Here is a 16,494-nt window from a genome sequence, read left to right on the forward strand (position 1 = left end):
CCTGTATCTTTATAATTTAATCAAAATATTGTCTGTATTTTTGAAAATACCAAAACTCAAAAGGGACACATGTACAAAGAAAAGCATTCAAGGTGACTCTGCACAGAGGCGGAGCCATACTGTGCAGAGTTGGGTGGCCAAACTGGGGCGCTAACCCTTGTAGGGGTGACCAGGCATGGTAAACGTTAGGGACTAACCATAGGCTGTATAAATAATGGATGTAGTATCTGTGACATCACCCATCTGTTCCTGAGTGCCGTTTGGAAGCCAATAGACGGCGGGAGCCATATTGGAGAAGCTGAATGAGTGTGACGTAAAGAGGCGGGGTTTGAGACTCCTAGCCAACAGCTATGTTTAATATCTTCTGAACCGTCACGTGAGAAAAAAATTCACCCCCCGTACAGTGTGTGCCGATAGAGAAATTGTAGCTGAAGCTAAAGGCAGGATATGACTCATCATAACTTCCTGTCGTTGCTTTGGTTGCTGTGTGGTTTGGTGCAGACTCATCGTCAGCCTTATATTCACCAGGCAGTCCTTTCACAAAACTAGCCATGCTTTGCTAGCAGTGCCACCGGTGTGTATTGTTTTTAGCCAATCATAACCCAAGGCCCTCATAGAGGTCACACCCCCCAGTTTTGGAAACACTGAGGTAACCAATACCACATTTCAGGCTGTACCAGAGGAATTCCAATCACTGGTATCCATATGGAAACAACTTCAGGACATTTGAGAGCAACCCTCCCTCAGATATCCTCTACGTCTGAAAGTCACTGACATCAGCCGTGTTAACCAGACTCTAACTCTAACTCTGGAGTCAGACAAACCTTTTCTTCACCGAGTGTCTGTGAGATTTAGAGCTTATAGCAGCATGAAGGAGCTGACTCTGTGTAGCTGCAGCCGACTGCTGGAATAATTGTCCGGGGAGTCTCTGCAGTGCTGAGGCCAGACTTCAGCTCTAATGATGATGACTGCTGTGCTATCTCCCATCGCTGCTGTAATCTAATCTAACCAACACTGTGTTTAGTTAACATGGCAGCTCGTCTCATCCCTGACGTTGTTTCAACACTGGCAACACCGTTGATCAGAGGGATCCGAGTTAAGACCAGGCAGATACTTAATAGAGTCACAGGAGAAGCTCCCCGCCCCCTCCTTTCTTTCTCCACAGTGCCTTAACAAAAACATTCCTCTGAGATAGACCCACAGGCTGACTCATAAATTTAGACTGTGTTCCCATCAGAGCAGCTGCTGTGCTTGTGCAAGGATCCAGGCCACTTAAAAAAGGCAGATTTAGTTCGATTTGAACGTGTTTACTGAGGTAATTAGAGGCAGGGCGGGCGTTTCTGTTCAAACATTTCTCTGGACGAGTTTTAAGGAGAGCATGTCGGCCAACCTTTTTAAATCTCCAGGTCTCTCTGCTGCTGAAAGCTGGACCACCAGGGCCGAGTTACACAAGACTCAAAACACCACACTGCACAAACACATGCAGTACAGTATGATTATTGCCTGTCATCACATGGAATTGGTTGCCCTATAAACACATCAGCAGTATGTGAGGTCAGTGTGTGTGGACAGCATGATGCTAAGGAGTGAGGAGAGGAACCACAGACTGTATGAAGACTGGACGTGATCGACATATCACCACCACGATGTGTGACCTGTGGTTTGTGATGCCTTAAGTTTGGCATTATGCTCATCATGCTCTTGGTTTTTATGGAACCAGAAGTGCCTATATATGGACAAGAGGGCAGAGCAGAAGGGTGGAGAAGGGTTATCCAGTTATCCAGTTGTTGCTCAAGGTTGATTCATCAGTGAGCTAAAAATCTGGTGAGATTAAGTTTTCTCATGGGATGAGACTCTCTGATTGGATTAAAGAGCTGAAGAATTGTAAGAGTGTAGAAAGAAGCAAAGTCGACTCTTGATTACACACAGCTAATGTGCAAGAGCAAGTGACAGTTACACAAACACACTAGTTACTTTCAGTCAGTCCTCCTCACTGCAGCTTGCCGTCTGAACAAGCTAGTAAGCCAGATATGACACGTATTCAGTTTTTCCAGGGTGTATGACACTGTTTTTAAGAAAGTACAAACCATGTGCACTCTTTGCCAATCAGCTCTCTCTCTTGATGTGTGTGATGAACATAGACTGTATAAATAATGGACGTAGTATTTGTGACGTCACCCATCTGTTCCTGAGCTCTGTTTTGAAGCTGATTGTCGGCGGGAGCCTTAATGGTAATGCCAAACTCAACCAAGCTTAGTGTGAGGTAGAGGCGTTGTTTGAGCCTCCTAGCCAACAGCTATGTGTTCCCACCAAGCAAGCCGGATGCTCCCCTGGTGGTGAAGCTTTCAGCAGAGCGTCTGCCCCCTGGTGGCTGGCTGGAGTATAGGTAAAAAAATCCGTCTCCCCCATTCATTTGAGTGGGGAAGCAGTCAAACTTGAAAAAATAAATACACGTCATACGAATGTTTCTCACATACGTATGCTGTGGTTATATGTAGTTAGTATTTGACTGTTTTGTGTCAAAGGCCACTTTTTTCTGAAAAGTTTTTTTTTCGTTAGTTATTAGAGTTTAAAAAACGGGGTTTTACTTCCGGGTTTCCTTTGATTCACAGCCGCCGTAGAGGGAAACTTCAAAGGACACACAGCGTCTTGTGACGTTACGCTGTAGGGCGGAGCTTGTTACAGTGGCTTCACAGGCTCTGGCTGCACAATGGCGTTACCCAGGAGCGGGATTTTTTGGCTTCAGAAATTTACAACGGGACAGATCATAACACTTCTGTATGGGCTTCATATTTTCAGACTGGAGGTTGCCACTTGGTGATGAACCAGGCATGAACATTCACTCATAGGGGGTTTATTCTAACAACAACAGAAGCATATTGACTCTTTTCAGCCACCTCTGTCGTGGTAATACACTAAAGAAGTGCTGAAAAAAAGAAAGTGATCACTGAGCTACCTATGGGATAAAGTTGCTGCACCACAATGATTAATGTCGTAGTTATGATCTAGCTTGTAAAACATAACATAATGAGAGGTTCTTTAAAACATACCATAAGAATAAATTGACTTCCTTTAACATATTCATAGCAGAGCTTATTACATATCAACACAACATGAAGCACAAACCTCAACTCAGACCCTGCAAAGCTCGCTCATGTTACACACAAAATACCAGTTCTACTTAAGCACTCTTAAAAGTATGTTGTGAACATACTCACATGATCAAAAGAGCAAATTACTGTGAAATAAAGGCATCTAATGACAAATGATGGCATTATCACTACTGCTGCGTTCACACAGGCTAATAACGTGTACATACAAGATAAAAACAGGGTTTCAGCTTTGTCTGAGTGAAAAAAACTGTACTCCTGTTTGGTCTGTTCATTCAATAAAACACACAGCAGACTGATTTTTTGTCTCATATTTACATGAACAAATCTCCAAAAGGCTCCAACAACACAAACAAGGTTCAGAGGTGAAGTTCAAGGACAGAATTAGCTGAGAGGCCACCTAGCAGATAGCTAGCAGCTCCCATCTGTCACTCAAAGAGGCCACGCCCCTAATTATACCAACGTTTAGCCGTAAAATTCAAATGTAATGTGATCTCCTGCACAGTTATAAATGGAGACCTACCATTTAGAGATATGAATTGTCTCTTTACCAGGCTGTGAACACGTTTTTTTCTGCTCTAACATTTTAATATGGGGCTCTATGGGAACCTACTCACTGCAGGAGACATCCCCTAGTGGACACTAGATCAACTGCAGTTTGGGCACTTCATTTGTACTATAAATTATTAAAGTATTCGTAATCAAATACAAAAGTATCTGAAGTGGATGCTCTTCCTGTGTGTGAACTCAGGGGTCCCAGCAGCAGGTATTTCCGCAGTCAGAACCTGTTTAAAACCAGCCTCTCTGTGCTGAGCTGGGCGTGTGTGTAGTGCCTGCTGAGGTGTGGCACTCTCACCTTCACCATAGAGCCGACCACCCAACACCCCCTCCCTCCTAGTGCCTGAAAATTTAACATACCTGAAAGAAACACACTCTGCGCTGGGATTTCCTGCTTCCTGCCCCCTCACCCCCTGACCGTGCTAACACTGCTGTGTGTGTGTGTGTGTGTGTGTGTGTGTGTGTGTGTGTGTGTGTGTGTGTGTGTGTGTGTGTGTGTGTGACAACCTCAGGGAGCTCTTTGTGAAGGTGACCGACTGGATGTGTGGAGAGCTCAAACACATACAGGACTTTGGTTGTTGCTGTCGAGGGACACAGATGTCAGAGCAGTACAATAAGTTTCGGTTTCATCATTTGGTCAGTGTCTGAATGTACGTCAAGCTGTGGTCCTGGGACATCTCTAGAAGCTATACTGATACCAATAATGAGCCTCCTTTAAGTCCAAGTTTTTCTCACTTCCACTATTGATACTTATTTCTGTTAGTTGGTGGAAAGATGTTTATTTACACTCCCCAGAGTCATTTTCCAGAGCTGATCTTGAAGACATCATAACCTTACATCACCTCGTTTAGTTAGCTAACTAGCTTTAGTAAGATTTTCAGGCTTTATTCAGACAGAGCGACATAGGGGTAAGAGACCACAGGTTCGAATCACACCCAGGCCGCCTGCTTGAGGACAACATCCTCTGTACGTTGAGCACATGACAACCATTCAGCAAAACCGATGGAGCTTTTTCAACCTGATGACAGCTGCAGCAGGTTCTGCTTTTTGGTTTCATTTGATGCACAATGTGATTACGAGAAAGTCCTCTGCATCATAAATTGCATATTTCTTCTTTCTTATCTTTTGCTTTAGTACAATGTAGCCAAACGTTAGACTTCTTCACATGTTCAGCCTCCTCACAGGCAACTGACCACCAGAATCATCCATGTGGTTTAATACCCGCCCACTAGAAATTCACATTTTAAAAAAACTTTCAGACAATCAATGTTTGTGCACCAGTGAATAGATTTAAACTATTTAACTGGACTGAAGATATTACGTTATGTGATAGGACCCACAAGACTAGCAGAATCAATGAGCTCAAACGAGAACTAGGTCCTTTAAAGCTCCTAGGAGTAACTTTCAGTTTGTGTAGATTTTGGCACCCAATATAGACACAGCTTTCAGTTAGAGCTGGTCAATATTGAAAAAGTTGTTATCATGATAACATTTCATATATCAGTCGATATCAAATAATTATCACAACAAATATCAAATAATTGTTCAACTTAAATTTAAAGGCAGATTTTTGGTCCTGAGTGAAAGTTGAATAAACCACATTAAACGTGTTAAATATGCACAGCAGAAGTTGTCTGGGTTCTTCCTTTGCCATCATCCTGAAAGATTATTTAATAAAGTGCATTAAGTTAATAATCAAAGCAGAGTGGGCACAGTGTCAGACTAACGACTCTGCTTTGAGCTGGTAGGTTTGTCTTCAGTGTTGCAGTCGCTCGTTTCAGCTGTGTTTACATTCTGCTCCAAATGTCTTTAAGCCCCGCCTACCCCTCACCCTACAACATGATTGGCTGTTCAATGCTGTCTTCATCTTCAGTCAAATGTCGAGTGGCAACCAAGCGGCAACCTCCGGTCTCAAACGATGAAGCCCATGTGGAAGTGTTATAAACTGCAATACATTGAGAATCCACTTGAGGCTGGCTGCAGAAACTCCAGAAACCACATAGACATGAATGGGAAAAAGAGGATCTTTGCAGCATTAACACACATGTTTACAGCCTGGTTAAAAAAACGGCTTGGCCCTACAAAGCTAATCTCTCTATCGGCACAAACTGTACGGGGATGAATTTTTTTCTAACGCCACGGTTCAGAATATATTAAGATTATGAGTTTTTGCCCAAATAAGGACATGTCTGACGTGACTCCCGGTCGGGAACACATAGCTGTTGGCTAGGAGGCTGAAACTCCGCCCCTTTACGTCACACTCTGCCTGGTTGAGTTCCACATTTCCAATATGGCTGCCGCCATCGATTGGCTTCAAAACAGCACTCAGGAACTAATGGGTGACGTCTCAGATACTACATCCATATTTTATACAGTCTATGGTGGCAACTAGCATTTATGGAACATTAGCGCCTCCTCCCCTACCATAGTTTGGGGGGTGTAACTACAGGTATCAAACTTTTATCAAACAGTTGTTACATTTGTATTGAGAAAAAATGTATCACCATAATTATCGTTATTGAATTATCGCCCAGCCCTACATGCAGTATCTTTTACATACATAGAAATCATCAATCTCCATGATCACTGTCTTGTTTGCTTTTGTAGCTCATAAAACAGCATCAACATTTATTGTAGGATATTTGATTGCTAGCCAAAGCTCCCCACAGGAGCTTTAACAGAACCAGGTTTCAATCCCCGTCCCTTGTTGGGATGTACTGATATATCGGCCAATGCTCACCCTGTAGATACTGACTCGTCGGATAGTAATGTGGCGGTTGCAGTAGCCAATAGACATCTGCTGCTGTCCATTTATTCTACTTTAAAAATCTGAAAGTAAATGTCTGTCATGATTATACAAAACAGAACTATCAAAGCGTCCTGAGCAACATCTTAACACTATGATAATGCGGACTCTGTGGTTTCAGTATCTTCCTGAAGAACAAACTGTAGCTCACACAGGTGACTGGTTGATTTTGGTAATCCAGCCTTGTGTGCATGTTTCTGTGCACAGGCCTGACTTCAGCAAACACACGTGCATTCGAGCAACTTTCCAAAGAGGAAATGAGGGTTAGTCATGTGATCTGGGTCATTTCCAGCCTCCCTCCTGAGTGACCTCATGCTTGAGGTTAGGAGGGAAGTCGAACACGCTGCCTGCTGGTTACATATGAGTCAGCTCACCGACTCCTACAGTTACTCTTATCAGCTCTGCCAACAGTGAGAGCACAGAGGAGAGGCTCATCAGCTGCTCATAAATCTTCCTCACAGAACAATAACGCAGAGTGATGAAGATACCTATGAGCAGGATTACAGCAATCTGATCTCTGACACACAAGTTTAGAGCAGGAGGAATGAAAACAACGAGTTAATGTGTGTCCGTATGTGTGTGTGTGTTTGTGTGTGTGTCTGGAAGGCTTTAATGATAAATCCAGGCGCTTCCCTTGAAGCGAGCCAGGCTCTGGGCTGGTCTTGGCTGCAGAGACTGTGTGGCGCTGGCTCTGCAGCTCAAGGCCTGGAGGAGGTTTCCATGCAGCCAGCCACACACACTCACACACTCTCACACACACTTATTTGTGCATTCCTCAGATTCCACATCTGATAGGTGTATGTGTGCACTCTGCTCTGTATTAAGCACTCAGGGCATTAAAAGGGAAAGATGACGCTCTGTCCTGAGAGACGCTCGGCTGGATGTGATCGAAAACTTCAGAAAGGTGAAACGTCTTTAAAACACGATGAATGAGTGAAGCGTCTGATAGCCAATCAGTGAAAGTTGGATTAAAAGCTTCTTAGCTCCAGTGTGAAAATACTTGAGTACAGATCTGTACATAAAGTATAAATGGAGGGGAGGGGCGGTCAGCCCACTTGGAAACAGGCCCAAAGTGTTCCACTGTTGAGCAGCCAGTTCCTCCCATTCTCTGCGCTCTGAATAAGTATCCTGTGGTATTTACACTCCCATCTGGCACAATGCACACATGGCAGCTTTGTAATATTCAGCCCAGAGGTTATTTATTATACCAATAATTAAATTAGCACACACAGTCAACTTGGTGCCTCTGGGGCCCCTGGTGGTCTTGGGTCACAGAGTAATCACCATCTTCGTGTTTCTCATCAGCCCTTGGAGCTTGTTGGGTGTTAAAGCTTAAAGCTGTGTTTTAAAGAAATGTAAAGCAACTCCTTAACAAAAGTCTAACCACTGGATCATTATTGTTCCTTCCTGTTGATGCAGAACATGAACATTTACCCTTCTATCACTTAGACTCTCACAATGCTCATAACCCCCCCCTCCTGCTCCATGAACTGTGTCTGGATGTGCTCACCGGTTTGCACCCCTGGTCATACATTATGTTAAAGCTGTAACGCAACTTCTCATTACTGGCTAAGGCTGTACCATCAGTGAACTTACGTGCTCACCTGCCTAAACCAAGCAGCAACCTCCAGTCTCAAAATATGAAGCCCATGTGGAAGTGTTACAAACTGCAGTTCATCGAGCATCCGCTTGAGGCTGGCTGCAGAAACACCAGAAACCACGTACACACCCATTCAAAGAAGATGATCTTTACAGCATTAATAATCATGTTTACAGCCTGGTTCAAAAGACAGCTTAGGTCAAAAGCCAATTTCTATATTGGCACACTGGGGTGAATTTTTTTCTAACATGACAGTTCAGAAGATATTAAGATTATGCCCATTTAAGGACATGACTGATTTGACTGACAGGCGGGAACACTGTAGCTGTTGGCTAGGAGGCTCAAACACCCCCTCTTTACCTCACAGTAAGTTAGGTTGTGTTCAACATTTCCAATATGGCTCCCATCGACGATCGGCTTCAAAACAGCACTCAGGAACAGACGGGTGACGTCACAGATACTACGTCCATTATTTATACAGTCTATGGCCTAAACCAGCACAGATGACATCTCATAGGACGCCAGGGTTTGGCAGTATTTTGTTAGGGACCTGCATGTTTATTCTGCTAAACGGTTAAATGTTGTAACCCCCACAGAATTACAGTAAAACCAGTTATTAATATGTATGGTTAAACTTAGTGTCTCAGCTGTAGTGCAACCACCCACCACTAGTCAGAGCTATTGACAAGAGCCTGATGCTCTGCTCTTTGGATGTCAACAAGAATAGATGCCAGATGTCATCTCTTCAGTGTTTGCTTCCCTTTAGACTGCTCATCTGGTCTGAATTTAAACTTTTGTACAATTGACTGGGGAATCTGATGGACACCAAATACTATTACACATGTCCACGTGTCTCTGTGGACTCTCAGTTTCACTGTATCTACCAATTTGAATGTTTGGCTGAAACCTGTCTAACCACAGCTCCATGAACCCAAACAAACAGATTTGACCCTGATTGGACGACATTAATCAGGCATGGAGTTCTGGTAGACAATTTGTGTTGCATTAACAGGATGTCAGTAAAACTCATTACTGATGTCATTTTGTGACACTAGACTGTAATGGCTCTTTTCCACCACACAGTTCCAGCCCTACTCGGCTCGACTCGACTCTACTCGGTTTGGGTACCTTTTCCACCAGCCCGAGTACCGACTCATGGTGGGCGGGGTCATCATAACACAGCTGCGCAAAACCGTGTTCAGGTCATTTTGAACGCAACACAAACACAACAATCACAAACAATGGAAGACATGGAGGCAATGGTGTACTTGCTGCTCGGTCTGTGGCTTTTTGTCGCAGGCTGAGCGAGAGAGGAGAAACCACAGAGACACTTTGCGTGCAGACATTGTACAGTACTGATGTCGTTTTTTAAAAATGGTGGGTTTGATTCCTGTGTTGAGCGTAGCGCTCATGACTCTTTGGTGACGACATTCTCTGACCAATCAGTGGCCAGCAGTCCGTCGACGTCACCTTTTAGTATCGGCTCAGCTCACTTGGAACCAGAGCAGAGCAGGTACGGAAAACTGGTATCTGACATGAGGTACCGCGCCCGTGGAAACGCAACACAAACCGAGTAGAGTCGTGTCAAGTCGAGTACAGTAGGGCTAAGACGGGCCGGTGGAAAAGGGCCATAATAGTTCAACTTGTCACTGAAATGACAAGACTTTGTGTCTTTAACATCTTTACATTGAATGTGTTCATGAAAAATGTGCTTCAGTTTTGTGTTAACAAACAGAACATAATAACTTGTTATACCAACCAACAAATTATGCCTACAGGGTCAGGTTCTGAAAAGCTTCCAGAAATCAAAAAGCCAGGGTTAAATGTCCAGCTAGTTTACTTGATGTGGTCTGACTGACTAAGGTAGGTGATGTTCAAAAGGTTGATAGTCCACATGGTCATAATCTTTGTTTGTTCTGTTAGCCCACTGAACTGAATGCTTAACTATTAGTATTAATCTAATCTTGGCGTTCAAGTGAAACATCTTATCTAAACCCAGACTATCTTTCCCATGTGCTGCATAGTTTACAGGCTAATAAGCACCTAGATTCAAAACAAGACATAAAATCCACCCCTCCTGTCTCAAAGTAAACTCTGACAATTCTTGATTCACTACATCCTCTAGAGGAGCGCCTATTCATCTGTTTGTGGTGAGTCTCAGTTTCACTGTAAACAGTAAGTTACAGAGAGGCTTCAGCTGTATGAACCTGAAACAGAAACTGATGTTCTTTGCTGAAACAACATCATGATGAAGATTAGTCAAAAGTCAGAAGTCAAGCTTTGTCAGGTCTGTCGTGAAGAGGAGAGGAAAACAACTTTCCAAATGCTTGTTTGTTGAATGGAGGTGGGATCCATCATTTATGATGCATTCCAGGAAGTCAGGAAATCTAAACGCTGATTGTCTTTTGTGACAGCATCAAGCAGATTAGTGTGTCAGTTTAAACATTTGATCTAGAAGAGATTGTTAGCTGCTCTTCCTGCAGATATCTGTTTATAGAGAGAAATAAATCCTCCTCAGATTACCAACCATGGGATCCAGGATGTCATTACATTGGATTGTGTCCTCCTGCTTTTGCTCTCCATACAGACTGTTTTTCCTGCAGACACCAAAGCCCGCTGACCCCTGGTTGGTCAGGACACTTTTACTCCATAGAGATTAATCCAAAGTGCCACTGCAGCTTATTTGATTTTCTTCAGTTAAAAGGTTTTCAAGTGTTGGACAATCTTTTCCTTTGACCTGATCCTGACACAGAATAACAAAGCGGTTCACACGGACCGCTGCCTTTGATACCCTCTGAGGATTATCGTTTCATGTTCACACACTGTACTGACTTCACTTACAGCTGAACATGCTCTAACAAGCCCAATAACAAGGCCACATGCTGGTCTATGAGAGCAGCAGCTGATAAGAGTGAAGCTTTTGTCTCTTCATAGTTCTTGGACTATCTAGAAGAAAGTTGTAATCTGTCACTCGGCCTGTGTACACATCTCAGGATCAAAGATAGCAGGGTAAGGTCTCGTTAGCAGTAATCATAAACATGTCTGATACTTAAAATGAGGGGGACAACTGAATGAGCTTCATGCTGAAGTTAACCTGGATTAGTAATCTGTGATAAAGTCAGCAGACAGGGTGGGGCCGGTGGGTGCAGCTCCACCCGGGTTCCATAGAAATCAAACTCCCTGACAAGTTCCCTTTCAATACAAGACCTGCCACACTGAAACTAGAGGGGGGTTTGAGTGGGGACGCCTAATGGAGACAAATAAACTGCATCAACAGATTACTAATCTTGACTCAGCTTGAAGTTGACAGTTACTTAAGGTCATTTTATTAGTAAAAATGTGACTCCTTGGTCTGCAGTGGTGCCAATTTCCTGATTTTCTTTCACCCCTGCAGCAATAAATGACAGATCTTTCAGTTTTTCAATGTTAGTCGGACAAAACGGAGCATTTGCCTACAGCTTGTTCAACATTCTCTAATAACTATCTAAATGTACTATTTTAAACCAAGTGATTTAAAGATTAATCAACATGTGAAGATTTACATATTTGCCTTTTTTTTGTTGCAGACATAAAAATCATGCATCTACATTTCTTTTTAAGATATCTGGAGACTAAACACATTTCAGATCCATGTTATCTTGACCCCAAAATACAAAGGTGATTGTTTAAAGTGCACTTCACATTTAAAATCTATGTGTTTAGGTACTTGTTGGATTTTATAAATGCATGTAACTTTTTTTTTATTCAAAGCACATTTCACCATATTTGGCCAAGAAACTTGGGACACATTTCCCTGAAAGAAAAGTTTCTGACAGGATGAGAAAAAACGTTTGGACAAAGTGAAAAGAGAGAAACTCGGGGACATAGAGAGAGGACAAAAGTCCCCAAAGTGTCTCTGAGAAGATTAATGACACAAACATGAAATTATTGTTTTAAGTGTCATAGTGTTTCACCTCTCAAATATCAGCAGGGGTGGGAGTTTGGTCAGACTAATGAAGGTTTGAAGAAATGTTCAGAGCCCTTACACACACGTCCAACTTCTGTACATTGAGTTTCCTCCAGCTGTGAATCAGTGCTGACACCACAGTCAGCCTCTGTCACAAGTCCCAGAGTCACACTGACAGGCTCAATAAACTTTTCTCTTTCTGATGTATTTATTTTAACTTTCACACAGCAGTCAGAGCCGCTGCGTAAAACGACGCATGTGCCAAAACAGCACGCAGCAAACAAACGAGCAGAACGCGCTCCTCACCTGTGATCATCTCCCGCTTGGCTTCATCCAGGTGACTGGAAATCACGTCCCCCATGCTGGATGAAACTCTCTATTCCTAATTGACTCCACTGATTTACGACTGGAACTTTCAGGCGGACTGAGGTGATCTGTGTGAACCTGTAGGATCCCCCTCAGCTCCTCTGAGACTCAAACCGGAGCGGGCTGAAGTTTGAGAAGAGACGGACTGCAAACTCTCTGAAACCAGGGGGAGTAAAAAAGCTGGCAGAGTCACAAACTGAAGGCTTTTCTCGGAGAGACACACCCTCATTAGAAGAGAAGAAGAACTCCCACCTCACAGCAGTGCTGCGTTCACGGCCCATAGGAAGATTTGGAAAAGAGGGATTTTTTTCAAAGTTGCTCCAAATGTTAAGGCATTCAAACTGAGATCAAAATCAATATCAATGTAAGTTTGTGATTTTATTTTAATAGGCATTGAGGAAATAAATATGCAGGACATGACAGCCACGTGTTAAACAGAGAATACCTCACTGACACTGAGAATACTGAAGTTTTGAGTCAGAGATTCTGATCACCTTCAAACAAAATCATACAGTCTCAAGCAGGTAAATCATTATTTTGGATTTCTTCCACGTGAACAGCTCAGTTTTTGCTAATTCCTGTAGGCCTAAATATTCCATGACAAACCTTCCCCAAACAACAACAGGAAAATGTATATAACAGTTGTTTCTCATATAAAACTACAATCATTTTATTTTATTTAATCTAAAAAAACTTTGATTCTACAGAGAAGTTTCAGAGTAGGAACATTTGGTTTTTACATTGTTTTATAATTTTTGGGGGGATTTGTTTATTATTATATTTCAAAAATGTTGAAATGTTAAAACCTCTCTGCCCTCTTTTATTTGACATCTTATTCTTATAAATTTAAACTTGACATCTCAACTTGTGTCTTGAGATCCAAACGACTTTATCTGCTCATTCCTTCTGCTTAAACAGACATATTATGTTTGTTTTTTGTTGTTGTTGTTGTTCTTGTTTTTTTTACCAGTTTGGTAAAAACTCTCAAAATTTCAATTTAAGATAACAGGCAGGACTTACATCATGATTAATTTCACCTAAAGTAGTTTAGATTTCAACATGGAAATCAATTGCAGATTTCAATCTGACATGCGAGGAAACCATGAATTTTGTGTGCAGCCTTGAACGCATCACACCTCTCTGTGGTGAGGGCGGGGTTTCCTGCAGGCTGGCGGGTCAGTGTGTCACACTGAAGATATTTATGTTTTTATGAAAATATGTTTTTGAGGTTTTATTTTTCTAAACTCAAGAGGCACAAAGAACCAGACAGAGACATTAGATGAACTGGGGTCAGTTTATATATTTAAAATCCAGAAGTTTTAGTCAATCAAAGATTGTCTGTGCAGGAAGATGACTCACTACATAAAAAAAAACTCGCAAAAATCCTTAGCAGGAGAAATAACTTGAAACAAAAGCATTATATTTACTCACATATTCCCGAGTCTGAGAAAGAAAGGCAAATAGAAGATGTCATAAAACCTGCTTTTGTTCTAATGTCCAGCAGGGGGAGACTCCTCCAGTAGCAGAACCAGTCTGATGGTGTAGAGAAAATTGTCTCACTTATTCCCCCAATAAACATTTTCCCAATGAGTTCATGGTCTCAATCGAATTTCAAGATTTCCTCAATACTGCATGATGTCCATTTATTAACTTGTGATCCCCATTCAGAGCCAAATACACCCTAAACCTGAAAACTGAGAATTCACAACCTCTGAAACCTGAAAAATGTCTCTCAGGGTTCTCTCCTGTTTAAAGGAGGGGTTGGCTGAGTATGTTACGCAGGTCAGTACACCTTGTCTAAAGCCTGGTTTCACCTTGCCAAATTTACAAACTTGATGAATATCACTGTTTGATACACCCAGCTAATCAAACTATCTCTCTGTTGGATTATAAATCAACCTTAACGTATCTCTTACTCCACCGTATTCCCCAAATATAGTCACATCACTCTTTTCAAACAAGATGAAACCAAAGAATGACAGAAGTTACATCTGCATCCTCATTCTCTGACAAGATAAATCATGAGCTCACTTTATGGCTCACATCAACAACACGCTACTTCTAAATGAATAATTCAAGGATGGCTCAGATGAAGAGTTCAGGGAAACCTTTGTGGTGTTTTTTTTTCTCCGTAAGAGTGAGACCTCTTAGCTTTTACTCCTCTCACTTGAAGAGCAGATGAGCTGTTTTCTCTCCTCTGCTGCCCTCTAGCGGACAGTAAACAAACACTCGTCATGTTTCTGTGAGGCTCACCTGAAGAGCGCTCTGACCTGTGCTCCTGTCACATCCGGGTGCTATAACCAAAGCTCTGCAGCAGATTATTAGAGAACTAAGTCAGACCTCAAACGCATCCTTCTAATGTTACTTAAATATTTTCCCCTGATTTTAAATATCAGAGTTTTAAATAAACAGATTATTGATTATGTTTAGATTTTCTAATTCATTTTTGATTTAATTACTTCGATATAATGCGTCTTCCCAGCCTTCATACATACAGAGTTATAATGGAATAAGAAGAAACTTATTTCCGGTTTTCACAAATCTTCAAAATAAAAGCACACACTCGTTTGTCGGTTGTTGAGCTCTGTTCTTTGGACTACTTGGTTATTTTATTATGAATGATATAGCAGAATTTGTAATTATATTTATTTAGGGATAATGTATAATGTGGAGATTGTTATGCCAAATATGGTCTGGTCCACTCCACACCCCCTCACCATCCTGAACAGAACTGTGTCTACTGTGGACTCTTTCAGGTTCCTGGGATACACTATCTCCCGGGACCTGAGGTGGACCTCCCACATAGACACAATCAGAAAAAAGGCCCAGCAGAGGATGTACTTCCTGCGTCAGCTCAGGAAGTTCAACCTGCCCAAGGAGCAGCTGATCATGTTCTACACCTCCATCATCCAGTCTGTTCTGTGCACCTCCATCACCCAGGCTGTCACTCTGAAGGAAAACTAAACCATAACAGTGTCATACCTGTTGGATCAATACTCTCTGTAAATATACAATGTAACAATTCTCCAAGCAGAATTCCATATTTCTATTTATTTTATTATTTAACTACTATTTTTTTAAATGTAAAAACTACCTCTGCTACACACCACTGCACTTTTATTATATTATTTTAGCCTGTACATATTAGTCATGCCTATTTGTTGTTCTTTTGTATTTATAGCTGATGTTATTGTTATTATTTTTTTATTTTTTAATTGTATGTCTTATTCTTATGCCTTGTACATAGAGAGCACAGTTTACCAAAGTCAAATTCCTTGTGTGTTCAAGCATACCTGGCCAATAAAGCTGATTCTGATTCTGATTCTGATTCTGTATATGTCTAAGAATACTGCACAGGGTGGCTGTCCCAATGCAAAATGCTCATCGAGTTATACTTTTGATGTTAAAAGAGAGCAGGAAGAGCTTCGTTGTCAGGAAACACATAATTAGATCTGTACAGGACAAAACCTGCAAATACTGTTTTGTTGACGGAGGCCTAAATAACACAAACTGAAAGTTCTTCACAGCAGATTCAACATTATCATTCAAGTTTAAGTCCTAACATGAGAGTTTCTGTATTTACATTTTCAGCTGATACAGAAAACAACAGCAGCACCTGTATAAGATCTTCCTCCTTCTGCTCTGTTGGTGTTTCCTTCTCTCTCAGTAAGTCCTGTAACAATGCCAAAGCTCACACCATGATGTGGTTTATGTTTGATTATTGTGCAGCTAGAATCAAAAAGTAAAATATACATGACCGCCTGTTCATTTGTGACCGGTGTTACATGATTTGTTTGTGTTGTAAGACTGTGATGAAGTATGAGGAAAACTTGAGGGGCCCTCATCTGGTTGAGGTCACTATTTCTTAAACATAGGCTACTGAGAAGCCAAGTGAAGAGTGACCCATTTACATTTACAGTATGCTCCTGTTTCCATATTTAAACACTGAGAGACATTGTATGATTAAACTAAACTATGAATATATTTCATTTAGTTATTTTATTAAGTAATTAATTTAATTTCTTGATTTAAATTAATAACTATTTCGTTATTTGATTTAATTGTATTTATTTACGTTTTCTTCTTTAATTAAATTTTATTTTATTTT

The 16,494-nt window shown here is 41.6% G+C and overlaps 1 protein-coding gene across 1 annotated transcript in view; it reads right to left on the reverse strand.

Annotated features, from left to right (window-relative positions):
• The window catches only part of niban2b (niban apoptosis regulator 2b), a 51,764-nt gene extending 39,138 nt beyond the window's left edge, over positions 1–12,626 (reverse strand). The window contains exon 1 of the mRNA XM_034692250.1: positions 12,327–12,626. Within this exon, the coding sequence (XP_034548141.1) occupies positions 12,327–12,381 (55 nt within the window). The 5' untranslated portion in view covers positions 12,382–12,626. The remainder of the gene's footprint in view (positions 1–12,326) is intronic.
• Positions 12,627–16,494: the final 3,868 nt, after the last annotated feature.

This window comes from Notolabrus celidotus, chromosome 9 (genome assembly GCF_009762535.1).
Source record: "Notolabrus celidotus isolate fNotCel1 chromosome 9, fNotCel1.pri, whole genome shotgun sequence".
Classification (NCBI taxonomy): Eukaryota; Metazoa; Chordata; class Actinopteri; order Labriformes; family Labridae; genus Notolabrus; species Notolabrus celidotus.